This window comes from Lonchura striata, chromosome Z, assembly GCF_050655825.1.
Source record: "Lonchura striata isolate lonStrDom1 chromosome Z, ASM5065582v1, whole genome shotgun sequence".
In the NCBI taxonomy this organism is placed as follows: domain Eukaryota; kingdom Metazoa; phylum Chordata; class Aves; order Passeriformes; family Estrildidae; genus Lonchura; species Lonchura striata.
Window position 1 is genome coordinate 11,942,139 of NC_140740.1, and position 27,941 is coordinate 11,970,079.

The window sequence follows — 27,941 nt, forward strand, 5'->3', positions numbered from 1 at the left end:
GCAGGGCTCCGCTTGCCCTCGGGAGCAGCCGGCTGCGCTTGGGCTCTGGGAGCGGAGGATGCGCCCGCTGCCAGCAAGAGGCACGCAGGGCCAGGCTGTGCCTCCTGCAGCTACCAGGGCCTCCTTGCAGCCTGGCCCTGCCGAGGCTCAGGCTGCTCCGGGCTCTGCCAGGGCTCTGCTGCGGCTCCACGCCGGGCAGGGCCGGGCCCGCTCTCAGCTCACACTCGCTGACAGCTCTGCACCGCAGGAGACCTTTCAGAGCACCTCTCTGATCTTTCTGCTTTCTCCGCTGAGCGAGGCTCTCCTCCAGCCAAAGACATTGCCCTTCACGATACAAATCCAAGTGGCAGGCACAAAAATGCTCTCGAGTCACAGCTGAAGGCCTGCATCTGCACAGGATGTTTTGGCTGCACCACTTGCCCTTTGCTTTTTCCTGCAAATGCCATTGCCCTTTCTGCCTCAACTAGAAATACTACAGCTGGCCAAAAGCTGCCTAGTTGGCCACATTCCCAAGACAGTGTGGTCTGGAAAGGATGAATGAAGAAGAGCCTTCCCCTACTTAAAAACATACAAAAGAAGCCATAAGTGTGACTTAACACCCATAAAAACCAGCTGGTAATTCAGAAGGAAATGTTGAGTTTTCTGAAGGGGTCAGAAAGAGGGCAGTCTTCCAAGTGAGTTTATTTTTCAGAAATTTTATTTAATGAAAATCCTTGTTTACAATCTTATTCCAGAAAATTCTTCAACAATCCTACTCTACCAATCCTACGCCACAATCCTACTCCACAATCCTATTCTACAAAACTCTTCAACAATCCTACTCCACAATGCTCCTCTACAATCCTATTCCACAAAACTCTTCAACAATCTTACTCTACAATCCTATTCCACAAAACTCTCCAAAAATCCTACTCTACAATCCTCCTCTAAAATCCTATTCTATAAAACCTTATCAACAATCCTCCTCCTATAATCCTCCAGTCCTCAAAATTCCTTGTGGTGATGACATCTCTACGTGTTTGTTACATTCTTCTCTGCTGCATCCTCTTCAGGACGGTGATAAGTGGTGCCAGGATGGATACTGGCTTGGCTGATGTTACAAATGGATGCTGTCCAAAGGGAAAAAAAAACAACAAAGAACAGTGAACCATGACCTTCCAAGCTCAGTGCCTCACATACTCCATCAGGATTCCTCTAGGTCCTAGAAAGACCCAGAAAGGAAAACAATGGGACCATCTGCTCCTCAGTTGTCATGTGCAGGACCTTGCCATCACAGGCAAACCCGGCCCAGAATCCCACTCATCCATTTATTCTGGTTTCTTCACCTTGCTGGGGTTTTTGCCCTGCCAGTGCTCTAGAAAGGGTGCTTTCTGTCCCTGGGGTTTCTTCCTTTCAAGAAGCTCCAATGACTCCCATAGGTCCCTGTCTTGTGCTAATTTCCACAGGCACACAGAGCAGTGTCTGCCTTTCCATGCCCTGCCCCTCCTGTGCTGCATGGCACCTTCCTTCCCAGCAGGGCCAGCCGAGTGGCGCTGGGTCCTGCAGTTCCCTCTCTGCCACACAACCTGGCAGTCAGTCTGGGCCAGTTCCCCTCTGCCTGAGCGTGCCAGGCAGCAGATGGGGCTGGGACAAGTTCCTCTCAGCTCTCCCTGTTTGTGTGCCAGAAACCTCTAAGGGTGGGGTGGGGGGCACAAACCAGGGCCCCTCAGAGGCTCACAGTGAGTCCCTCACAGCCCCTCCTGCCCACAGCCAAATCTCTCCAGAGTGCTCTGCCAGGACTGGCAGCCGTGGCTTCCTCCACCACCATTTCATGTCTCTCTACAATGCTCTACGTCAATTCTTTTGCTGTTAGATAAAACAGAATACACCACCAAATTAAAAAACAGGGCAACAGAAAGAATAAGAAAATAGAACACCTGTCCTATCTTCTGCAGAGAGAGGTGGAAGTATTCAGTTTTGTGAAGAACGGGACTCAGGGAGACTTTATTGCCACTTTGCAAGACTTCAGAGTGGCTTTGAAGAAAGTGGGGGACACCGTTTTTAACAGGGCCAGTTACAATAGAATGTGGGCAAATAGTTTCAAACACAAAGGGGATCTAATCAGAGTAGGTCTAAGGAAGACCTTGTTTACTCAGAGCAGGGTGCCACCCTGGCACAGGCTGTCCCAAGAGCTGGTAGGTGCCCCATCCCCGGAACCATTCCAGGTCAGGTGGGAAAGGGCTCTGAGCAACCTGATCCCTCTAAAGATGTCCCTGCTCATTGCAGGACACTTGGACCAAAGGACATTACAGAGCCCTGCCAGCCCAGCCCAGTCTAGCACTCCTCAGCATTTTCATTTGAAGAGCACCATGAGTGGAGGTGAGGAGGAAGGGGGCTCATCTGAGGCCTCGGACCTTGGTGGAGGAGGAGCCCATCCCTTGCACACTGTTTCACCTCAGCCCCTTGGCATTTTACCTGCAGCAGCTCGTTGGCAGACCAGCGCCGCTCCTCGTCTCTCTGCAGGCAGCAGCTCAGGAAGTCACGCAGCCAAGCCGAGAGGAGCTTGGGCTGCCGCAGCTGTGGCGTCCCTGCTGTGGCTATCAGGAATTTAGTCTGGAGAAACAGGAAACACAAGGCTACACCTGCTTCTTTCCCATCTCTAACTGCCCTCCCAGAACCCATTGTTTAACCTCTCTTCTTCAGTGGCAGTTTCTGCCCTGGCAGAGACCCAGAGATGACTTTCCTTTACCAACAAAAAAACAAACTCTGATGCAGCCACAGCTTTGCCATCATCCCACAGATCTTGCCTTGGCAGCCAATTTCATTGATTGACCTAGTTAGTTGGGAACTACATCAGCAAAAGCACATTTGCTTCTCTGAAGATTCACACCAACTTGGCAGCATTTTGGAAGGGGGACTTTGCTATGTTAACTCTTTCCAAGGATTAGGACATGAAAGGCATCTCTGCAGTGCTTGTGGGTCCCTTCAGCCCAGTTGCCATACAACAAGACTCATCAAGTTTTTTGCCCTGTTCTTGAAAACAATGGTAATTGGAAGAAGAGAAAGGAAATCCATCAGTTAACCCCCAGCTAAGGAAACAAACATTTATAATCTCATATTCAACACAGACACATTAAGGTGCATGCACTAATGTATGGGGATGAAAATGCCTGCTTGGGCACACAGGAGCCACTGCAGCTCTGTCTCTCAGCAGCCTGAAAATTTCAGCTTCCTTACGCAGCAACAGAAAAGCTTTTCCTGCTCCGAAGATGGAGAGGTGCCATCCCTGTGGACACCCTCTGCTCATTTAGCTACACAAGTCAATGCATGAATGGAAGGCCCATCCCAGAAAATGCCAGGAAACAAACAGGAGGTTTTGGCAGGCTCTCCCTCTCACCAGGCTCCAGCTTGGTGATGTGGAGAAGGTGGCTTGGGCTATGAGAGAAACACAGTCACTAAGTGTTTCAGCAACACTGCACAAGAAGTAGAAGAGACTCTGTGGCCCTTGCAGCCTCATGCTCAGGTTCCAGGCATGTTTCTCAGTGTGCAGAAACTGCACAGGGGATGCAGTTCCTCACTAAAACCACTCTTTTAGAAACTCTGTTAGGTTTGGCTTTCTTTCCTTCATTTCTGGAAGTATAGCACCAATTCTAAGATGCTTGTTTCCTGTTATTGTGGCCATCTACACAGACCAAAGAACTGGAACCACTTACAGCCCAAAGGAAAATGTTGCCTGAGCATGGGGTTTGTTTGCATGTGGTATAGCTTGAGTTCCACACTGATGCAACCAAAACTACAGCAGATGCTGATGTGTTGCAGGGACATTTTAAGGAGTGGACCTTGGTGGCAGTAGTTCCAGCAGATAGCAATGGGATTTTGTCCAATGGCATGCAGAACACAGGGCAGGTGAGAAAGACAAGCGGGATCAGTGAGTATTTGCTCCTTACCGTGGCAGGACTTCGGCTCCAGTAGGGAACTTTCCGTTCTATCATTTCGATTCCCACAATTCCAAAAGACCATATGTCCACTTTGGGGCCATATGGTTGACGCATCACCACTTCAGGCGCCATCCACCAAGGAGTCCCGGCCACCGAGGACGGTCTATTCTTCCCAGGGCTGAGCTCAACAGAGATGCCAAAATCAGCTGAGGGGAAAGCAAAATACTGCTTTTATTTGAATTCTGTGCAATTAGGAAACCAAACAAAAGAATTGCCCAGTAGAACTTTGAGAATGTGCTGTTGAATCTCCTGGACAACTGTCCCTGCTCTGTCTCCTCAGGATTTTAGCCAAATCCCCACATTTTGTATACTGCCTTCAGCAGTGGCTTTTGTTCTATGGAAGCTTTAGACTTGTTGCTCCCTCCCTCTGCAATGGACACACACGGAGCAACACCCCTTTTGACTGCTTGTTCCTTGTCATACCTCTGTGCACCTTGCAACCATGTCATCAGCTCAGAGCGGGGGGTCCCCGCACTGCCACCAGCACCATTCCTGGGGAGCTGGCAGCCACTCAAAGCAGCCCCTCACCCCACATCCCTGAACGCTGCACCTGACCAGGAATATACTGACCCAGCTTGACAGAGCCGTCGGTTCTGAGAAGGATGTTGTCGCTCTTCACGTCTCTGTGGATCACTTGGTTTGAGTGAAGAAAAGCCAATCCTTGCAAGCACTGAGAGAGTCAACAGAACCAGGAGGGACAAACCCAGTGATTTCATCACACCAGGAAAGAAACAGAGACTCTAAAAGGTTCCCATTCCCCAGGAGAATGGCGAGTAATGGCAGAACACAGTGCCATTGAGAGGAAGATTTGCTGCTCCAACACTTGCAGAGCAGGACCTTTCTAAGGAAAGGCATGTCACCTTTTGAAAGAGCAACAGCACCTGCTGTTGTAGACTGTCCCCTGCAAACCAGCCAGGATGACTGCTGCTGCAGTGAATGTGCTCAGAAGCAAAGAGCATTTTGGCTGCACTAGTATCCTTTTTAGCTGAGGACTGAAAGTAAATAGTCTCTCTTTTTACCTTTGCTGTTCATTTCAAATCCTGCTACCAGCACCTTGCTTCTACAAGTGAGGAATGCAGTGAAGACAGGCAAAAATTTAGGGAGGCAAGATGGAGAACAGCAGATACAAGAGGCAGAGTGAGAATACAACAGCAGGAGATAAGAGTACAAGAACTGAGTAGAGTGAGTGCAGGGGCACTCCAGGCATTTCACTGGAGATGCTTTTACGTGCCCATAGCATACCAGCAACGCAGAAGCAAAGTTTGGCACGTGAAACCTCTCCTGTTCTGAGCCCCTATTTCTCAGATAATCCTGCCCAAACCCTTGGAAGCACAGGTGGGCTTGCTGACCTCCCGACTGATGACTGCTATCTCGATTTCAGTCAGGAAGGTCTTCCTGATGACATCGCTCAGAGCGCCTCCATCCATGTACTCCATGACCAGCCAGAGTTCCTCACCCAGAAGGTGGCTGAAGGAAAGAAACAAGGGCGTGAAGATAAACATGCATGGCTAGGTTGATTTTTTGCTTCCGGGCTTCTTGTTTCCAAGGCCCTTTGTGACAAGGACAGAATAAAAGGAATAGACATTCCCTCCTGGCTGTGCTTTGTTTGCAATCTGTGCAGTCTCAGGGAGAAAGGCACAGCTGTGAAAAAGGAGATGTCTTAGATGGCCAGCAAGTGAAAAGTGTGGTTTAGTAAGAGCCCAGATCAAAAGCCTGTCACGTGTGGTGTTTCTGGAAATAAGCACCTAGTCTTCCTGGCATGCATAGCAAAGAAAAAGAGGGGCAACAATCCAAGGGAAATCCACTTTAGGATGGTTCATCATTCAGCATTGAAGAAACTTTAAAAAATCAATCCCAAAAGAATGTGGAGGCAGTGAACTTAGAATGTATTAACTTCGTATGATACAGCTGATCCAGGTTTTGAATAATTTTGGAATAATTTTCAAACTACGTGTGCCAGGGAAGACTCATGCAGACAAGATGCACTCTCTTCTCATCCATTGCAGATGAGTAGAGAAATATTAATACATTATAATTAACAGCTCTACTTTCTAGAAGTGACCAAAGTGGATTTTTAACCTCTCATGTTTGCAGTATGTACATGCATATTCACAGGATAAGACCATGACCACTCACCTGTCTAAATAATTCACAACACTGGGACTCCTATGCTTCTTCATGATTGTGATTTCATTAACAGTTAGTTGCTTCCTCTGCTGTCCCTTAAGGCTTATTTTCTTTATGGCCACCTAAAATGACACTGAAAATCAGTAACTTGAGAAGCTGGTGGCACAAGGCCACAAGGCACATGGAGCAAGTGATTTTGCAATGACACAGTTGAGCTGTGCCAAACTGCCTTGTGATTAGGCATTGCAGTAATTAGGAAATGACATTGCAATAGCCCATTTCTCCACTCCCTTGGGGGCTAGTTACAGGACATGTGGCCACTGAGGTTTTGCCCTGAACACTTGGTGACACTGGTGTCTCAACTATCACCCACAAACCTCTGAGCCCACTCCCTGCTGCTTTGTATGGGATTCAGAAGAAGTAATCCATGCCTTAATACTCTGTGGCTACATCTTGGGCTATGGGCAGGGCTTCGAGTTTCTAGGGACACCTCTTAGATCTCTCCCTATATGCAGTTCCCAAGTGCAGCACTGCAGGTGGCTAAAGAACTACCAGTAACTTTCAGATGTATTTGCTGGCAACCAGAAGTGAGAATTCAGGACTCTGAAGCTGTAGCCCCAAAGAGCAGTGAGATGCTCTAAGGCACCACCTTTGTTTTAGCAATTGAGAGCGAGTGAGCACATCCTTCTCTGAAATGAACTGCTGCCCTGCGTGACTTCCTTCTGGCAGCTGAAAAGGACAAAGACTGTCCCCAATGTATTTTGCAGGCTGGTACCAGTCTGTGTTTCTTGTGCCTCTTCAGCACAGCTCGACCCAAAGCTCCAGCCACAGCTGCTCGCACCAGAGGGGAAAGGCCTTGAGTGCAGCAGAGTCTGTGGGGGATGTTGACATTTACCTCTCCTCCTGTGGCTTGGTTGAGTGCTCTAACCACAGATCCAAAATGCCTAGAAACAAAACAAAAGCAGAGAAAGGAGAAGCTGTTTATTTCTTAGAGTGAAAGCTGGCCCACACAGGAGATCTCTGCTGTAAATGCCTAAAACCTGCAGGATGCAGGAGGGCTCTGCCAGAAGGCAGATGATGCATTTTCCTCTCAAGTGCATGGGCAGTGCCTGGGCTGGTTGCAGAAGCGCTGGGGTTTACTGCCTCAGCTCCTAAAGGGAATTTATTCTTTCATCTTAGGTTTGAGTTTCTAAACTCTGTGGTTCCTATTCTGAGCATGGAGCATTTCCTTCCAAGAACTGTGGATTGAATGAAATTCTCCTGGGAACTGTTATCTCATAGCTTTGAGAGGGGCTAGGTTGCCCTTTCAGGCAAGCAAGATTCTTCTTTATTCATTAGTGTGGCAGTGTGGTTTTGAGACATACAAAAATACTGAAGAAATTAACACAGAGCTGTCCCACACTTGAGAGACAAGGAGATCTTCCAGGTCCTGCTCCTTGATGTAGGCAGACTTTGGCAGCATGGAGATGTCTCTGACAATGCCTTCTGAGCACCCTCACAAGTTCTGAGCAGCACTGAAGAGATAGGACAATCTATCTCCAGTGTCTGAACATGTTTGCAGCTGACCTGACTTCACACTGGATAGATATTCCAGTGGAACACCTGATATACCAGTGATATAGCAGAAGAACCCCTGGCCCATGGTTGTGTAGAAGTAAGTGTGGCTGGACTCACCCCTTGCCAATATATTCCATTTCAGTGTATTTCATCTTGGGATTTTCCACGTTCACCATTTTCCCTGAGGGAAACAAAATGCAAGATGCTCACTTTAAAGCATAGATCCCAGCTTCCAGGAGATACAAAAGGCAGCCCCAGTGTCTGGAGGCAGTCAGCTAGTTGCAACAACAGCAACAACATCAACAGGACAGGCAGCCCTGCAGTGCAGATGGCTGGCACAGAGACTGATTGTGTAGAGCCCTTGGAAGAGTTCTCTTGACAGGAAACAAAGCACAGAGAGATGCATTCCCAGGAGAGGAGCACATCTTCTCCAGCTTTCAGCCAAAACATTGCCCAAACAATGCCTTTCCAATTGTAATCCAGAGCAGCTCATGCTATAACCAATGTCGACAGTGCTTTCAGCATCGGGACCCTCACCCTTCATGAGCAGGCTGAGCTCACAGACACCCATCTTGGAGCTAAGGAAGGTTCCAGCCCTGTCCCGCCAGCCCTCAGGGACAGGGCAGCGACCACAACAAGGCTGGCAAAGCCCAAGCATGAGTACTGACAAGCAATGGGAAGAAGTCACAGGCAGCCTGGGCCCCGTACAAAGTGTTGCCCCCATTCATGCCACAACAGGATGGGCTTTGAGATCAGACACACCAAGGTGCAGATCAATGCCATTTTTGTCCCAACAGGTGATGGTAGACACAGAATCCACTGGGCTCTGCTCTCAGCCCCACCAGGTCTTATCTGAGAGTTCAGCACTGGCAGCTGTTATGGGCAAGAAGCAGATTCATTGGGCTGTGCTGCAGAATCCCAGAGGACTTGATGTGTTTTCCTAGAGACGGATCTGAGCAGGGCTCGGGCCAATGGGTAGGATTCTAAGAGTCATGGGAAAGAGTGGGGAAGGTACGAAAAAGTGCCATGGATCTGAGGAATATACCATGGATGGGCTGGAGGCTGTCTCCTGAGAAATGCCTGCAGTACAGACTTATCTGATCAAGCCACTTCGATGTGTCTCTCTTGGACACATCTTTAGAGGCATAAAACTAGGATATGAAATACAGATTGTTATAAAAGTATCTGTTTTTATCTTTGGGGGCACACGGGAAACACCTCCTGCTCTCTATTTCTCCTGTAACCTGATATTCTTTCACAGTATTTTTTATTGACAAAAATATAGCATTCTCACGAAAAGAAACTGTATATGTAGTAGTGGCAACATAAAAATGTCATAAAAATGACATCAATAAGACATGTGGGGCAGAAGGGCTCCTTCAGGATGGAGATAAACCAACTCCACCAAAAAAAAACCCCTACAAAGAAACAAACAAAACCAAAAAACCCAGCAAAAAGAAAACCAAAAAAACAACCCCATAAAAAATAAACAATGAAAAAGCAAAAAACCCCAAACCACCAGCCCCCTAAAAATAATCCCCAACCAAAAAGACAAAAGTCCAAAACCATAAAATTTCTGTGAAGATTTTTTGCTCTGATGACTGGTTGGAAGTCAGGAGTCTAAGGGGAAATTAGGAAGCTAAAAATTCTCTTTGGTTTGGCCACTAGCATGCAGGACTTGCCTAGCCTTCTGCTGATGCAAGAAAAATCCCTGCTTCAGCCTTTAGCCGAGAGGGAAGCTCAGGCAAACCCAGGCCAGTCCCAGCTGTCTTCAGAGGCAGCAGGAGCACCCAGAGCTCTCTCTCGCTGCCTCGGAGCACAGCACTTCCTCTCGGGAGTCCTAAATGGCCCTGTGACACCAAACTCAGGAGGAACATTTGGTACAGCTCTGCTGACACCTGGACACAATCCACTGACCCTGAGACAAGAAATACACCAGACGTACGGAGCATACGCAGGTACTGCTCCTCAGTCTCCTGGTTCTCAGAAGCCACGTGGAGGGAGATGAAGGAGCTGAGAAGGAGGAGATCACCAAAGGCTGAGATTGAGTTCACAGGTTCCACATCATAGGTTCCTTTAAGTAATGCTGCTGCAGAGCGAGGATTGGGACCAGAGCCCGTGCAGACGTGCTGAAACAGCATCACTTTTCGAGGAGGGGGAAGTTCCAGTGGTCCGGGACAAATTTGGTGATCTTCACGGCCAGTGTGTTCTTGGAGGTCTTTGGAGGCTGCCTGGTGAGATATCAACACATGCACCTCAAGTCAAACAGAATATAGCAGTCAGAGACAACAGCTTATCCCTCTCAGACAAGAGTGACTGACTGTGAGGAAAGGGAAAGGACAGATTAACAAGGAATACAGACAGCTTGGAAAAGAATGGGGCCTCACAGATTCCTGGAAAACACAATCATCTTCTTCCAGCTTAGCAAAAGCCAAAAGAGACTGTACAAGTGAAGAAGTGCTCCAGAAAACTGCAGAACACTTCCACAAACCAAACACACCTTTCCACAAAGGAAAACAGACAAAAAAAGCCCTGCCACCTGCAGCACTGCCATGTGTGCCCTTGGCCACGACGCTGCAGAAGCCCAGAGATCGACCTTCCCTGAGCCGAGCAGCCAGAAGCTCAGCCAGAGTCCCCAGACCTTCAGTGCTTCAAAGTGACAGGTCAAAGGCCAATTTCTAGCTGGAGGCCACTGCCTGCAGGAAATGGCTACGTCCCACAGGATTGCAGCACTCGGCATCCTCAGCAAGCAACATGCAAGTGCTGGCTGGTCAGAAACTTGCCGCTCTGCCTTGCACTAAAGACAGCACCACCCACAACTGGCACTTACTGTCTTGGATCGATCGGCCACAGCTGCAGGCTTGTGGTCATCTTGCTCCTTTTGCTCCTTTTTGGCTCCTTCTCCAGGAGCAGAGGGAGCCGGGGCAGAGACCGCTGTTCCTTCTGCCATCTGCGGCAAGAGAGAAGCATGAGGGACAGGCCGTTACCTCTCATTTATGACCTCGTTTCTCCTCAGATCCACAACCACCTTTTCAAAGGAGAAATCCTCAACTTTGTTAGCAATGGGATTCTAAGTCACTCCAACCAGATGAAAATGGGCCAACTCAACAGAACTCTATTTGATGCACTCTATGAATTTGATAGTCCTCCCCGGCTGCCATCAGCAAGCAATGGTGCCCCTGCACAACAATGGAGCTTTGAGCTCTTTTATTTATTGGCCTGAAATGGAAAAGGAGGAAATAGCCAGCAAGGCCATTGCTATTGCTGCAGCAGATATGGAAAAGTCAAACTGGATCAGAATGCCATCCAGTGCGTGAAAAGGGCAGGAACGTTTGTGCAGAAGCATCTGTGCTTGTTGTAAAAGAGAGAAAATGGGCAGGGCTTCACCTCCTAGCAAGCCAACAAGCCACAAGACAAAAGCGTCCCCTCCTCAGGTGGCTAAAGCACTTGGAGGCAGTGAGGGCATGTTTGGCAGGGAAACAGCCCTGGTGGTGAGCACTGTCACATATGGATCTATGGAAGTGTGCCTGAAGGTCCCTCAGGAGGCTCCCGTTGTCCAGGCTGAAACCCCTCCCTAGCTCTCGTGTCCTTCTCTGCACACGCTCCAGCCCCTCAAGGACTTTCAGCTTCAGAGGGGCCAACAAGTGGACACACACTCCCAGGTCTGGCCGCACCGCTGCCCAGCCCAGGGGGACGGCCACTGCCCTGCTCCTGCTGCCCCACTGCTGCTGACACAGGCCAGGATGGCCTTGGCCTTCTTGGCTATGTGGCCAAGCGCTAGCCCACATTCAGCTGCTCTTGACTGGCACCACTGGGTCCTTTTAACCTACTCAGGTCCCTCACCACAAAATTGCCCCTTTGACTTCAAATACAGCATCCCCGGTTCCAAGATGTCCTGCCTCTTCTCAGCCAAACAAGACAGCAGTCAAGGACTTGCAGCTTCACCCCCACCCTAGGCCCTAATGCCATTTCCAAAGCTGCAGGCTTCATCGCAAAAGGCGTCCACAGAAACTTGCTGCTTCTTCTTTCTGCCACACAAGAAGTCTTCCCAACGAGGCGATTAGTTTCTTTGGCCACACTCAACAAGAATGGCACCCACAGATTCCTAGACAACTCAATCATCTCCTTGCAGCTTAGCAAAAGCCAAAAGAGACTGTACAAGTGAAGAAGTGCTCCAGAAAACTGCAGAACACTTCCACAAACCAAACACACCTTTCCACAAAGGGAAAACAGACAAAAAAGCCCTGCCACCTGCAGCACTGCCACGTGTGCCCTTGGCCACGACGCTGCAGAAGCCCAGAGATCGACCTTCCCTGAGCCGAGCAGCCAGAAGCTCAGCCAGAGTCCCCAGACCTTCAGTGCTTCAAAGTGACAGGTCAAAGGCCAATTTCTAGCTGGAGGCCACTGCCTGCAGGAAATGGCTACGTCCCACAGGATTGCAGCACTCGGCATCCTCAGCAAGCAACATGCAAGTGCTGGCTGGTCAGAAACTTGCAGCTCTGCCTTGCACTAAAGACAGCACCACCCTCACTGGCACTTACTGTCTTGGATCGATCGGCCACAGCTGCAGGTTTGTGGTCATCTTGCTCCTTTTGCTCCTTTTTGGCTCCTTCTCCAGGAGCAGAGGGAGCCGGGGCAGAGACCGCTGTTCCTTCTGCCATCTGCGGCAAGAGAGAAGCATGAGGGACAGGCCGTTACCTCTCATTTATGACCTCCTTTCTCCTCAGATCCACAACCACCTTTTCAAAGGAGAAATCCTCAACTTTGTTAGCAATGGGATTCTAAGTCACTCCAACCAGATGAAAATGGGCCAACTCAACAGAACTCTATTTGATGCACTCTATGAATTTGATAGTCCTCCCCGGCTGCCATCAGCAAGCAATGGTGCCCCTGCACAACAATGGAGCTCTGAGCTCTTTTATTTATTGGCCTGAAATGGAAAAGGAGGAAATAGCCAGCAAGGCCATTGCTATTGCTGCGGCAGATATGGAAAAGTCAAACTGGATCAGAATGCCATCCAGTGCGTGAAAAGGGCAGGAACGTTTGTGCAGAAGCATCTGTGCTTGTTGTAAAAGAGAGAAAATGGGCAGGGCTTCACCTCCTAGCAAGCCAACAAGCCACAAGACAAAAGTGTTCCCTCCTCAGGTGGCTAAAGCACTTGGAGGCAGTGAGGGCATGTTTGGCAGGGAAACAGCCCTGGTGGTGAGAACTGTCACATATGGATCTGTGGAAGTGTGCCTGAAGGTCCCTCAGGAGGCTCCCGTTGTCCAGGCTGAAACCCCTCCCTAGCTCTCGTGTCCTTCTCTGCACACGCTCCAGCCCCTCAAGGACTTTCAGCTTCAGAGGGGCCAACAAGTGGACACACACTCCCAGCTCTGGCCGCAGCGCTGCCCAGCCCAGGGGGACGGCCACTGCCCTGCTCCTGCTGCCCCACTGCTGCTGACACAGGCCAGGATGGCCTTGGCCTTCTTGGCTATGTGGCCAAGCGCTGGCCCACATTCAGCTGCTCTTGACTGGCACCACTGGGTCCTTTTAGCCTACTCAGGTCCCTCACCACAAAATTGCCCATTTGACTTCAAATACAGCATCCCCGGTTCCAAGATGTCCTGCCTCTTCTCAGCCAAACAAGACAGCAGTCAAGGACTTGCAGCCTCACCCCCACCCTAGGCCCTAATGCCATTTCCAAAGCTGCAGGCTTCATCGCAAAAGGCGTCCACAGAAACTTGCTGCTTCTTCTTTCTGCCACACAAGAAGTCTTCCCAACGAGGCACTTGGTTTCTTTGGCCACACTCAACAAGAATGGCACCCACAGATTCCTAGACAACTCAATCATCTCCTTGCAGCTTAGCAAAAGCCAAAAGAGACTGTACAAGTGAAGAAGTGCTCCAGAAAACTGCAGAACACTTCCACAAACCAAACACACCTTTCCACAAAGGGAAAACAGACAAAAAAAGCCCTGCCACCTGCAGCACTGCCACGTGTGCCCTTGGCCACGACGCTGCAGAAGCCCAGAGATCGACCTTCCCTGAGCCGAGCAGCCAGAAGCTCAGCCAGAGTCCCCAGACCTTCAGGGCCTCAAAGTGACAGGTCAAAGGCCAATTTCTAGCTGGAGGCCACTGCCTGCAGGAAATGGCTACGTCCCACAGGATTGCAGCACTCGGCATCCTCAGCAAGCAACATGCAAGTGCTGGCTGGTCAGAAACTTGCAGCTCTGCCTTGCACTAAAGACAGCACCACCCACAACTGGCACTTACTGTCTTGGATCGATCGGCCACAGCTGCAGGCTTGTGGTCATCTTGCTCCTTTTGCTCCTTTTTGGCTCCTTCTCCAGGAGCAGAGGGAGCCGGGGCAGAGACCGCTGTTCCTTCTGCCATCTGCGGCAAGAGAGAAGCATGAGGGACAGGCCGTTACCTCTCATTTATGACCTCGTTTCTCCTCAGATCCACAACCACCTTTTCAAAGGAGAAATCCTCAACTTTGTTATCAATGGGATTCTAAGTCACTCCAACCAGATGAAAATGGGCCAACTCAACAGAACTCTATTTGATGCACTCTATGAATTTGATAGTCCTCCCCGGCTGCCATCAGCAAGCAATGGTGCCCCTGCACAACAATGGAGCTTTGAGCTCTTTTATTTATTGCCCTGAAATGGAAAAGGAGGAAATAGCCAGCAAGGCCATTGCTATTGCTGCGGCAGATATGGAAAAGTCAAACTGGATCAGAATGCCATCCAGTGCGTGAAAAGGGCAGGAACGTTTGTGCAGAAGCATCTGTGCTTGTTGTAAAAGAGAGAAAATGGGCAGGGCTTCACCTCCTAGCAAGCCAACAAGCCAAAGTGTTCCCTCCTCAGGTGGCTAAAGCACTTGGAGGCAGTGAGGGCATGTTTGGCAGGGAAACAGCCCTGGTGGTGAGCACTGTCACATATGGATCTATGGAAGTGTGCCTGAAGGTCCCTCAGGAGGCTCCCGTTGTCCAGGCTGAAACCCCTCCCTGGCTCTCGTGTCCTTCTCTGCACACGCTCCAGCCCCTCAAGGACTTTCAGCTTCAGAGGGGCCAACAAGTGGACACACACTCCCAGCTCTGGCCGCAGCGCTGCCCAGCCCAGGGGGACGGCCACTGCCCTGCTCCTGCTGCCCCACTGCTGCTGACACAGGCCAGGATGACCTTGGACTTCTTGGCTATGTGGCCACACCCTGGCTCTTGTTCCACTTCTCTTGACCGGCACGCCTTCATCCTTTGGGCCCACGCAGCTCCCCCACCACAAAGTTGCCCCTTTGACTTCAAATACAGCATCCCCTGTTCCAAGATGTCCTGCCTCTTCTCAGCAACAAGACACCAGTCAAGGACTTGCAGCTTCACCCCCGCCTCCAGGCTCCAATGCCATTTCCAAAGCTGCACTGTAACCCTAAAAATGCATCTACAGAACCTTGCTCCTTGAGCTTTTTGCCTCACAACAGGGCTTCACATCTACACACTTTGTTTCTGTGGCCACAGGTCTTGTTCCCCACAGATTCATGGACAACACACTCGTCTCCTTCCATCTTATTAAAAGTCACAAGACAGCTGGGCCACACACTTTGTAGAACTGAATAAATTCTCAAGAAATCTGAAGAGCAATTTCACCAGCCAAACACATGTTTCCACAAAGAGAAAGCAAACAAAGCAAACAAATGAAGCTCCAGCACCACCTCATGTGCACTTGGCAACAGCACTTCAAAAACCAAGAGACAGAGCTTCACTGAGCCGAGCAGACAGATGGTCACCCTGAGGCAAACAGGCTTTGGTGCCTCAACATGACAGGTCCAAGGCCAATTTCTGGCTGGTGGTCACTGCCTGCAGGAAATCGCCGGGTCCTGGCAGGACTCCAGCACTCAGCATCCTCAGCCAAGCAGCAGCAAGAGCTGGCTGGTCAGAAACTTGCAGCTCTGCCTTGCACTAAAGACAGCACCACCCACAACTGGCACTTACTGGCTCAGAAAATTCAGGCTCTGCTGTGACCACTGATGGAGCCTTGCAGTCATACTCCTCAATTTGCTCCTCTTTGGCTTCTTCTCCAGGAGGAGAGGGAGCTGGGGCAGACACTGCTCTTTCCTCTGTCATCTGTGACAAGAAAGAATTATTAGGGACGGGCCGTTACCTATAATTTATAACCTTCTATATTCTCACATCTACCACCATTTCTTCCAAGGAAAATTGGGAAACTTTAATTGCAATGGGATTCCAATGCGCTCTTATGGCATTAAAATTGGCTAATCCACCTGTAATGCAAATTCCTCTGAAATAAATATTCCACCCTCCCTACTATCATGGAGCAATGATCTCTTTGTAACTGACTTTTTAATTCTTGAAAGCTCTGAAATGCAAAAGGAAATCTTGCTGCTCTGTGTTGCACGATAGACAGCACCACCCACAACTGGCACTTACAGAAGTGTCAGGCTCTGCTGTGACCACTGATAGAGCCTCGCGGTCATGCTGCTCAATTTGCTCCTCTTTGGCTTCTTCTCCAGGAGCAGAGGGAGCCGGGGCAGACACTGCTGTTGCCTCTCTCAGCTGTAGCAAGAGAGAACCATGAGGGATGAGCCATTACCTCTCATTTATAAGAATCTTTCTTCTCCCATATAACACTAAATCTTCCGAGGAATATTAAGAAACTTTGATTGCAATGGGATTCTATGGTTGTCTCATGGTATTAAAATTGGCAGATCCATCTGTAATGCAAATTGCTCTGACGTAAATATTCCACCCTGCCTACTACGAGGAAGCAATGATCTACTTGTTTTTCTGATCTTTTGAATCTTGAAAGCTCTGAAATGCAAAAGCGAAACTTGCAGCTCTGCCTTGCACTAAAGACAGCACCACCCACAACTGGCACTTACTGGCTCAGAAGATTCAGGCTCTGCTCTGACCACTGATGGAGACTCGCGGTCATTCTGCTCAATTTGCTCCTCTTCATCTTCTCCAGGAGCAGAGGGAGCTGGGGCAGACACCGATGCTGGTTTTGTGCTCTGGGACAAGAGAGAAGTGTGTGCGACAAGCTATTACCTATCACGTATAACCTCCTTCCTTCTCACATCTACGACCGTATCTTCCAAGGAGAAATCATAAAATTCCAGAGTAAAAGGATAGTAAAAGGATTCTAAGCCACACCGATCAAATTAAACCAGGCCAATTCAACAGAACTGCATATGGATATGAAGCTGATATTCCTCCCTGGCTGCCATCAGCAAGCAACATTGTCTCTGCAATGCAGAGTTTTAGCTTTTGAAAGCTCTGCAATGGAAAAGAAAGAAAGAGACAGCTACACCTTTGCTATTGCTGCTGCAGACATGGAAGCCTACAACTGGATCTGAATCTCATCCAGTGCTGGAAAAGGGCAGGAAACGTTGTGCAGAAGCATATTTGCTTGTTGGAAAATGAGAAAATCAACAGGACTTTTCCTCTACTAAACCAGCAAAACAAAAATGCAACCAGCAACAAGCAGGGAGTGTCTCTGACACCAGGGTCTAAAGCACTTGGAGGCAGTGAGGGCATGTTTGGCAGGGGAACAGCCCTGGTGGTGAGCACTGTCACCTATGGAACCATGGAAGTTTGCCTGAATGTGCCTCAGGAGGCTCCCGTTGTCCAGGCTGAAACTGCCTCCGCACCTCCTCCTTGGCCTTGTGCTCCACAGCATTCCCCAGCTCTTGTGTCCTTCTCTGCACATGCTCCAGCCCCTCCAGGGCTTTCTGCTTCAGATGGGCTCACAAGTGTTTACGTTAATAAAAAGATAAAAATCTTTCTAAAGTGTAAGATGACTTTAGAATATAGACATAATTTTGAGAAATGTTGGGAAATTTGAAATTAATAAGCACAATCAGGATCATAAAATCAGGATCTAAATCATTAAGGAAAATTAAAATTTATAAAGCTGAGACTGCGAGTTGCTATAGTAAGAATTTAGTAAGGAACCAAGCTGAGACTTCTTTCAGCAGAAAGCCCAGAACTGTGTCTAGAAACCAAGACAGATTTCTCTCAGAGCTCAGTTGCTACAACAATAATCTGCCTAGTTCAGAACATGATGTAGCAACATCTGATTAGAAAAAAATAGGGTTATATCTTTTGGAAAAAAAAGAGGTTTTAAGTTTTTAAACGAACAAATTTTATCCATGCCAGTCTCTTATGGGAGGGATAATAGTAGGCCTATGTATTAATCACTCTCACATTATAACTCTTGTTTTTTGACATGGAAAAAGAATTTTCTCGGAAGGCAGAGGTCAATTTGGATATTGACCAATTGAAGGTGGACACGCCTCTGAGAACACAGAGGGGTTAAAATCAGAATTCCCAGGAGAACTGGCTCTCTTTGGTTCCGGTCAGCGTGCAGTGCAGGACTCTCCCCTGCCCGGCCGTGGCTGGGTGGGGAGGGGGAGGCCCATGGCCTGACTGAGGTGGGCCCAGGGGTGGAGGGACTGGAACTGGGCTGGCCCCTGCAGATGGAAGGGTGGAGAAATCTGGGATGTCTCCATTTCCCCCCAGAGTCGAGAGAGAGAGAGAGAGAGAGTGAAGAGACAGCGGTGGTTTTATCAGCATCAGCAGTACGCCGCAGGAAAGGAGAAGAGCGAGGGGCCGCAAGGTGCCCAGCTGCCTGTGGGAGCCAGAGCCTGAGCATCGAGCCAGCCCTGGGAGTCAGGACTTTTAACCCTTCCTTGAGAAATGAAAGCTTGGTGAAATTTCACTCCTCCTCGGTTTGAAAGAGAGGAAGAGAGACAGCTTGGACCCTGGGATGTTAGAAGGAGGAATTCTAGGTGGGAGGAGATGAGGAGTGTTTTTTTTGGCTGGACTTTTCCTTGTTGGCCATAGACTGAACCGATTTTTCTCTTTCAAGAGAGACTGTATTTTAGGAGGATGCCAGTGAGCCAAGAGACCTGCTTCAGCTGGGAAAAGACAGAAGTGGAGCAAACAGAGAAGAGTTAGGGGGTTTGTGGTGGTGTCCCCTGACCTCAAAGAAGAAGAAGAGAAGAAGATCTCTGTTCTTGGACCCTCGGCCCCAGGGGAAAATGGGGGGAACTGTCGTCCCAAAAAATGAAAAAACTGAGCTGTTGTTTTCCCCCTCTTGGAAAGCATCCTTGAAAGAAAAAATCCTAAAAGCAGTCGGTCCATCCAGGCATTGGTGGTGAGAGCACTGTGCATGGAAAGGAGCAGGGTCACCATGGCAAACTTTTTCTCCGGGCGGTGCCATGTGTGACATGGAAACACAGGATGTGGCAGTGTGTTTATTGGGGGGGTCTGTGGCACAGAGGAGACTCCTGTTCTCCCTTGATGGACTGAGTATCGATTGTCTGCAGGGTGGAAACCTGATTGGGGTCCAGATTGTGTCTCACTGTGGTTTGTTGGAGTTGGTGGTGGGAGGAAGAATACTTTGCAAGGTTTTCATTTTGATCTTTGTGTGGTTTTTTTCTCTCTTTTTTTTCCCTTTTATAGTAGTAGCTTGATAAAGTTTTTTCCTTGTTAAAAAGCTTTGGCTTGCTTTGCTCTGTCCTCGATTGCATTACAGCATTCAATTGAGAGATTGAATTTTCATGGGGGCACTGGCATTGTGCCAGTGTCAAACCATGACAAGAACATCAAAGAGTGAAATCAAACTTTGAAAGAAAGCAGAATTAACTCTCTTTATTTTTAATTATGTGTTAAAAAGTATTTTTTTACTCTTATGAACTCATGCCAACTGATTATCGCATTGTGGCAAGACTGATTTTAACTAATTCACAATTTATGTTATTTATGAAAACTCCAGCAGAAAATACTTACTAAGGTTTTAAGGGAAAAATATGTTAGTAGTACATATGAAACATTTTCAGAAGCTAAATTGTCTAGCAAACTGCCATATGATAAACCAGACACAGAAACTTTTTTCCTAGGTCAGTGCTGAGAGATATTAAACAAGCTGCAAGAAAAACTTTCATTTCTGTCAAATCAACAGGTACTCCTCTTAAAGCATATTCGACCATGACACAAAGAACAAATGAATCATATCGTACATTTTTAATTAAGTTAACACAAGCTGTTGAATAACAACGCCCTGATAAAGCAGCTCATTCTTATATTCTCCAAAACCTAGCATTTGTAAATGCAAATGATGATTGCAAAAAAATTATTTCTACATTACCCAAACAGCCTCCAACTGTTACTCAAATGCTTTCAACTTACAGTAAAATTAGCACTCCAAGGTATCTTGCTACAGCACAAGCTAGTGCCTTTAGAGAGCAAATTACTAAATCTCATGATTCACTAAAAAACAAAGTTTAAAAAGCAATGGAAGAACAAATAAAACTTTTTGAAAAAACTCTTGCTGCTGTTCAATGAAATTCTACTAAAAAGTCGTGCTTCAGATGTGAGAAGACTAGTCATGTGATAAAGACTTACCTTGATCCAATAATAAAATCTGAAGAATACCTTCTCTTAGTCCTCAATATCAAAAAGGGAAACATTATGCAAAAAATTGTCATTCTAAATTTGATATAGATAGTAATCCCCTACCGTTAAACTCCAAGCAAAGCGCGACCCACCACGCAGTGAAACAAGCATTAGTAACCCAGAATCCAGGGAATTTTGCCCCCTTAGCCTTAACTAGGAGACCTCAAAGCCAAACACCTTTACCACCAGTACCACAAGATGTTCCTTCTTATTACCTCCAAGGACAAAACTGGACTTGGCCAACTCAAAATTAATACGGTTTTTAAAAAATTTCTGTTACGAATGTATACCTACAGGTGTGATTAAGAAATCACAACAAAGACAAGAATTTTAAATTCTTATAGGTTAAGACAACAATACAAGTCTTGGACTATTAATTTTTCCAGTTATCATTTCAGTAAACTACAATGAAGAGCTAATAGTTTTAGCTCTTCTCCTCAAAGCCCCAACAATAATTCAACCTAAGACGCCTCTTGCTTTTACAATTGCTTTACCTATAGACATACTCAAACAAAATGTATCTCAACAAGATGCTTTGTTAACCAATCAAACGGTGTACCAAGGTGTTCCAGATGTGATTTCTACTCCAATGCTAGGTGTCTTCTAAGTAGAACATACTTAGAAGTATGTTCTAAACCAACCAGAACTGACTTGTGCCCTAACTCATCGTGGTAGAACAATTTATGTTACAGGCATACCAGATACGGTGCAGATGTCTCTGTAATTTCTCTCCTGTTTTAGCCCAGTAGCTAACACTTAGTATCACCTATGAGAACACTCACAAGGATCAGAAGAACTACTGTTTGCTTACAAAGTGAATCCATAATTACTAGTACAAGTCCTGAAAGGAAGACAGCTGCTGCACGTCCCTCTCTATCAATAATTTCTAGAAACTGGCCTCTTGTCATTATCGCTATAAAAGACTGTTTCTTCAACATACCACCACTTCATCCTGAAGATGCCCCAAGATTTGCCTTCTCAGTTCCAGTCATCAATCAAAGAAAGCCAATGCAAAGATAGCACTAGAAATCTTTACCACAAGGGATGAAGACTTCTCTAACAATTTAACAATATTTTGTCACACAAGTACTGTGCCCAACTTGACAGAAGCATCCACAATCCACAATTCTACACTACATAGATGATCTCCTCATTGCAGCACTGACACAGACAAAGATGAAACAAACTCGTGACAGTGCTGTCACTGAAATCCAAAAGACTGAACTAGAACTTCTACATCTAAGATACAAGAAATCCCACTCTAAAAATATCTAAGATAGAAGATAGCAAAACAAACAATTTCACTACAAAAGATACACCTTCAAGTCAACATCAACACTTTGCAAGATTTACAGCAACTTTTAAGAGAAATGAACTAGATGAAACCTATTTTGAAAATTGCCAACAATGAACTTGCTCCACTTTTTGATCTACTGAGAGAAAACTGTGACATTAAATCTCCCAAGATTTTAACACCTGAAGCTCAACTCACCATAAAAAGTCACAAAAACTTTCCAAAGAAGACAAGCCCATCATTATGCTCCCAAGAAACCTTTCTTCCTGACTGCTTTGAGACAGAAGCTACAACTTTATAGCCTCATTTTTCCATGAGATCCATCTGAGAAAGATCCATTATTAATAGTAGAATAATAAGTTTTTCTTCCCTACAAGTCTCCAAAAACAATTTCTACAACCCTAGAGATAGTAGCACAAATTGTAATTAAGGCCAAAGCAAGAATATTAACCTTAATAGGTAAAGATTTTACAGTTCTCTAATTACCTTTAAATAAAGATTATTTAGATTAGGCATTACAAAATTCAGATGATTTACAAAATGCATTCTTAAATTTTGCAAGTGTTTGTGCTATTCATTATCCAAGTCACAAATTATTACAAACAAAATTGAGTTTCAAAAAATAGCCCTTGCTAAGTGAAGGGCCTTTAAGTAATACAACGCTCTTCGCTAATAAGTCAAGAAAAACACATAAATCAGTAATTGTATAGTTAAATCAAACTACAAAAAATTAGAAATCAAATATCCAAATAGTTGAAAGTTCTCCTCAAGTAGTTAAAATAGCTGCTGTTGTTAAAGCTCTTCAGCTATTTTCAAAGCCTTTCAGTTTAATTACAGATTCTACCTCTGTTACTAATGTAGGTAAAAATATAGTTTTAAAAAATATTAGTAATAATAATGTATATTGCTAGCTCTCATGTCTTCATAAAAATTTACAACACAGAACTAACCTATATTTTATTTCTCATATTACAACTCATTCATCTTTACCAAGATGTTTAGCAAAAAGAAATACAAGAACAAAAAAACTGGCCATAGTTATCTCAAACACATTAGCAAACATTTTTCAGCATGCAAAATTGAGTCATACCTTTTTCCTCAATATACACAAGTACTTGTACAGACGTTTTGTATCTCTAAATCCCAAGCTAAAGCTATTATTAACAGTTACCCTGATTGTCACCTTGTGCAAACCCCTGTTTCTACAGGAACTGTTAATCCACAAAGTTTATAAAGAGTACAATTATAACAAACATCACTAAATACCCTTCTTTGGGGAGATTTAAAAGTATTCATGTTTCAGTAGATTCACTATCAAGTACAGTTTTTACCTCTATCCACACAAGAGAACAAGTAATCGTACCTATCAACATTTTTTACAAACATTTACTTCATTAAGTGTACTCCAGGAAATGAAAACAAACAATAGCCCCACATATCTATCTCAAAAAGTAACAACATTCCTAATAAATTAAAATGTTCATCACACCTGTAGTATTCCCCACTCCCCCACAAATCAAACAACTGTTAAAAAGACATATCACATATTAAAACACATTTAGATCAACAGAAGAGGGGAGCAGAAGTAATACTACAGATAAAATTGAGTCAAGCTTTATATGTTTATAATTTTTTAAACAGTTCTTTTGCAGAACCAGATCCACCAATTCTTAAGCATTTTACAAATAACACACAAACAAAACTAAAAAAAAATTCTCTTGTTTTAATTAAAAGACCTGAAAGAAGACAAATTAAAAGTCCTCGCCAATTAATAACTTAAAGCAAAGAGTATACTTGTATTTCTCCAAGTACTAGAAAAGCAAAGTGAATTCCAATAAAGAGCATCAAACCATACAACACACCAAAACACACTAACAAACCCAAAAGTAAAAAAGCAATCACACAAACGTAAGCTAAACAGAGACTACAAGTCACGCCCAGTGTTCCTATGTCACCTGTAGAATCTGCAAACTTCAATCTAATGATAATGATACATGTGTAGAGCTTGTTTCGTAGAGCTCTTTTAACAAAAACATGAAAAGAAAGATTTCTTATCATTAGATTCTAAAAAATTAATATTCTAAACTCTCCAAAAAATGCAGTTTAAAAGTTAAAATATTATCGAAAATTCTTTTAACAAAGAGTAACTCAACAAAAAAGATATGAAAGAAAATCAGTTCACTTTGTATTTTCTAACTTTGCTTACTTTTTATCATGCAAATTTTCCTATACAACACCAAAACCAAATGTCTAAGTCACATTAACCAAAGCTACAAGATCAGATACCATATGTATGTCTCACTCAAATCCAAAAAAGCCTTTTTCAACCTGTTTAGTTAGTGTACCACTAAAAATTAGCCAATACCTATATAACATGATCTTTTAACAAAAAAGTGATTTAACAACAAGCTAAGTGAAATTACTAATAGAAACAATCGCACAAGGGATTAAAGCCTCTAGACCAAACAACTCCTCAAAACAAGTTCAGAACCCCAAGAATTAAAGATCCGTAGTTCCTTGGCAATAAATTTCCGTGTCACATTTTCAAGAAACAATTAGAAAAAAAATAATTCTCCAAAATACAGTGCTATTCACTCTTACTATGAATACAAAAATTTAAGGCTTTAGTGCAATTACTCATACACTGTAGATAAAAATCTAAAGTTAACAAATATCCACGGAAATTACCAAAATGTTATTAGTTCATTTGTAGAAATAAAACATAGCAAAACATTCTATCATACCCTAAAGACAAACCATGTAACATTAGCACACTCACTGTAATAACACCTAGTACTAAAACAGTTTCAAAAAAGACAAGAAAAGACAAAAGATCTATTCATATATACCCAAAAAATTACAGCAGTAATTTCAGTCTTTCAAAAAAAACCACAAAATATTTCAACAAGCTTCTTCTTACCTACAATTGCTTCAGAAAAAACATTAAGACAAATAGACAAGATTAAATATTAACTAAACAAACAAATACCACATCCAGTGCGCTCAGTAACACGCAGACTGACATCAGCAGTGTCCAACAAATTCCAAAATCAAACAACAGTTAATTTTCTTTTCTAACACATAAACAGAGTTGAAAAGAATTCAAAAGAATGTGCTACATAAATTTGTCTAATCATTCTAAATCCATTCACAAAAATATACAAAAACTTAAAAACTTTACAATCTACAATTAAAAATAAAGAAACATAGTTAAACAATTTATTCAGGAAGTAGAGCTTAACTCCTTAATCAAAAGAACTTTACAAGTTCAGTAAAATCTTGTTATTAGAATATTAATATTAATACCACATACACTTCATTATTCACAACAAATTACAAACTCATCAAAAAAGTTTTTATTTTCCAAAAGAAAAAAATTTTAAAAAATTATAGACAATTCACAAAACCTCGCAAAAACAATTAAAGTCACTCACAAATTTAACCTTTACATTGAGACCTTAAAAAAGTCAAAATTTATCAGAACCTAATACAGATATTAAACCTAACTTTACCCAACATTAAGAATGGTTTAACTTAGAATTATAGAGCTTAAAACAAACAAAAAAGTACCTTCATGTAAAAAGTTTATAACTTTTTTCCTACATGAATAAATATATGCAGTAGTAAAGCTATGGAACACAAAGTAATAAATAAGTGACAAGTCAAAAATAGTTTATTTAAAAAGAGAGGGGGAATTGTAGGAATATATAAAAGGTAAAAAACTTTAGAAAGTGCAAAAAGGCCCCAGAAAGTAGACATAAAGCTGAAAAAGGCTGGGAAATTTCAAAACCTTCTCATGGGAAGCTAGGAAAATAAGAACCAAGTGAATTCATTTATATTTATCATAAGGAGCAAGAAAGAACAAGAACTTAGTGATAGTTTGAGATGTCAAAAGTCCTAGATATATGCTTTGCAAAAATAGAAAAAGTTTCAGTCTTATATAATGAATTACTCTATATCGTTTGAGGTTCATAGAAGTCCTTCTGGTAATGTTAAACCCACATGGGTCCTTTTCTTATTGGTTAGGGTATAATGACTCTGCACCTTTTCTTTTATGTTATAGGTTCAAAGAATATGTAGAAAAAGGCTTTGCATCAACTGCCATCTTGCCTTTGATCTAGATTTGCATAGATGTTCATTTCTCTGTGTCTCTGGCTTTTTGCTTGGAGGATACAGACATAATAAATGCTAAGTCTGCAACCAGTCCGGGTCCCATCTTGTTTTGTGAGACGCAGACCGACCGGGCAGAAAGTGGACACACACTCCCAGCTCTGGCCGCAGCGCTGCCCAGCCCAGGGGGACGGTCACTGCCCTGCTCCTGCTGCCCCACTGCTGCTGACACAGGCCAGGATGCCCTTGGCCTTCTTGGCTACCTGGCCAGGCGCTGGCCACCTTCAGCTGCTCTTGACCAGCACCCTGGGCTCCTTTGGCCCACGCAGCTGCCCAGCCACAAAATTGCCCGTTTGACTGCAAATACCGCATTAAATTGTCCTTCTAATTCTACAACCACATCTTCTAAGGAAGTATCATGAAGTTTTATAGGGATAGGAATCTAAGTTGCTGTGACTTCATTAAAATGGGCTTATTCAACTCTCTGCAAAACTGAGTTTGTAGGTCTTCGAGGCTCTGAGTTGGAAATTAGGAAATATCCAGCTATGCCTTTGTATTTGTTGTGGAATGCCTGAAAATGGATTTTCTTTCAGCCTGCATGCCTGGCCCTCTACAGCCTACTGGTTCTGGCTAAGCACACAGCTTCCTCTGCAATTGCCAAACAGCACAAACATGAAATGTTCCTTTCTTACTCACCTTAGGACCAGCACCGCTGAATACATGCTTCAGGTGACCTGTAGTAGGCAAGGGAAAATGAACCAGATGCTGTGAGAAAATTGTCTGGGCTGGTGAAACCCACAGAACAAGCACCACGAACAGAGAGTTTTCCCTTTCACAACATCCCTTCAGCAGACACATTTCATTCATACAACCAGCAAGAGATCCAGATAATATTCTTGGGCATGCCTACCCTTTGGCCTGTTTAGCCATTAAATGAACACAAACATGATGAAGAAAATGCAAATTGTTCTCTAACACTCAATGCTCCTGTTCTACCAAACACATAACACCTCTTTTAAAAATCCTCTCCTTCTGGTACCTAGGGTTTTTTTTAATCAGATGCATGCACAACTTCTCATTAACTTGCTGGAAACAGTTGCCCAGAAAAGCTTTTCCAAAATTCCACTCTGATGGGGCAGGCTCTATTGTGACACAACACAGCAGCAGCTCCAAGTTCCAGGAGCAGACACTCACTGCTTTGGAGTTTGCTCTTCCTTGCAAAGGGAATCACTATTTAACACTCAGTCAAGGCTCAAGTTAGACAGTCAAATCCTTTCATGACAAAATGTAGAAAGAAAGAAGCTTTCCCTGAATTCTGGGAAATACTGCACAGTTGTTAGAAGGCCTTCCAAGAAGGTCTCCAGTTTACATTTTCAAAGCTGTCTTGCATGTCCCAGCAAACTGAGGAAAAGACAGACTCTGCTGCCTCAGACTCTCCCGTGGAGGGAAAAGAACCCCTGCAGGTTCCCTTGCAAATGCTGCCCCTGTGGCTGCAGAAATCCCCTTGTACCTGGATGCCTTGACAGGAGCTTTACCAAACCAGTGGCACTCTAGTGTTCTTTCTGTTTTGAAATAACTCAGGCACTAACAAAGAGCAGGAAGACATACAGAAGCCAGGTTCGGGTACACCCAGGGAAAACCTGTACTTACGTGCCAGGTTAGTGAGGTAATAGCCAGAATAAACAACGCCATAAGCTGTGAAAGCTGCAGCAGCAAGTTGCTCAATCATTGTAGCACTGCTGTGCAGATTTGTCCAACACTAGAAAAAACAAGGCTCTTGTCAGTGGGCAGCTCTCACTGACAAGCACCTCAACCAGGAGGATGCTCCTGCACTGAGCAAGCCCTAGGGTTGCTCTGACACTGAGGCCTTCCGTGCACCAAGACAACCTTCTGCTGTCACCATGACCACATGGCAACCATGCCCTGACATCACAGTGCAAGCACTCTATATTGGCCTGTGAATTTATGCAGAGCAATAACCACCCTTCCGTACAGCAAACGCAAAATAACCGGGGAAGTTCTTCTCTGTCACAAAGCAGCACAAATTCACTTTGTGGCCAAACCCTGTTGTTCAAGGAATCCAAGAGTAACTCCAGAAGTGCACCAAACACCTATAGCCTGTACCCCAACTGAGTACTCAGATGGGACCCAAGCAAAGGAAACCAGACCAAGAAAATGGCCCAAAGCATTGCACTTCTGAGAAACAACCCTTACTTTTAAAAAATTTAAATGTTTATTAAATCTTAACAAAGGACTGAATAAGGAAAATTTGCAGCACTGGGAGTCTCTGACCATTACAAGCAGCACATCTATAGAATGGATGCTCTGCCTTTTATACCCTTAACCCCTCCAAAGTTTTGTCAAAGTTTTGCCATCCACTGGTGGAGATTCCTTTCTTACATTCTTATTGGAGGTCAGATGTT

General features: G+C 44.9%; 1 protein-coding gene across 1 annotated transcript; it reads right to left on the reverse strand.

Moving 5' to 3' along the window:
* Positions 1-398: 398 nt before the first annotated feature.
* Positions 399-27,267, reverse strand: LOC146763640 (serine/threonine-protein kinase PAK 3-like). Its single transcript, XM_085567015.1, has 14 exons — positions 27,169-27,267; positions 26,215-26,252; positions 16,538-16,666; positions 15,630-15,761; positions 13,916-14,035; positions 9,607-9,916; positions 7,779-7,842; positions 7,000-7,048; positions 6,114-6,226; positions 5,327-5,444; positions 4,548-4,647; positions 3,927-4,123; positions 2,455-2,592; positions 399-1,109 (listed from the first exon to the last, which is right to left on the reverse strand). The coding sequence occupies exons 1-14, from the start codon at positions 27,245-27,247 to the stop codon at positions 1,023-1,025; spliced, it is 1,674 nt and encodes a 557-aa protein (XP_085423141.1). The 5' UTR covers positions 27,248-27,267; the 3' UTR covers positions 399-1,022.
* Positions 27,268-27,941: the final 674 nt, after the last annotated feature.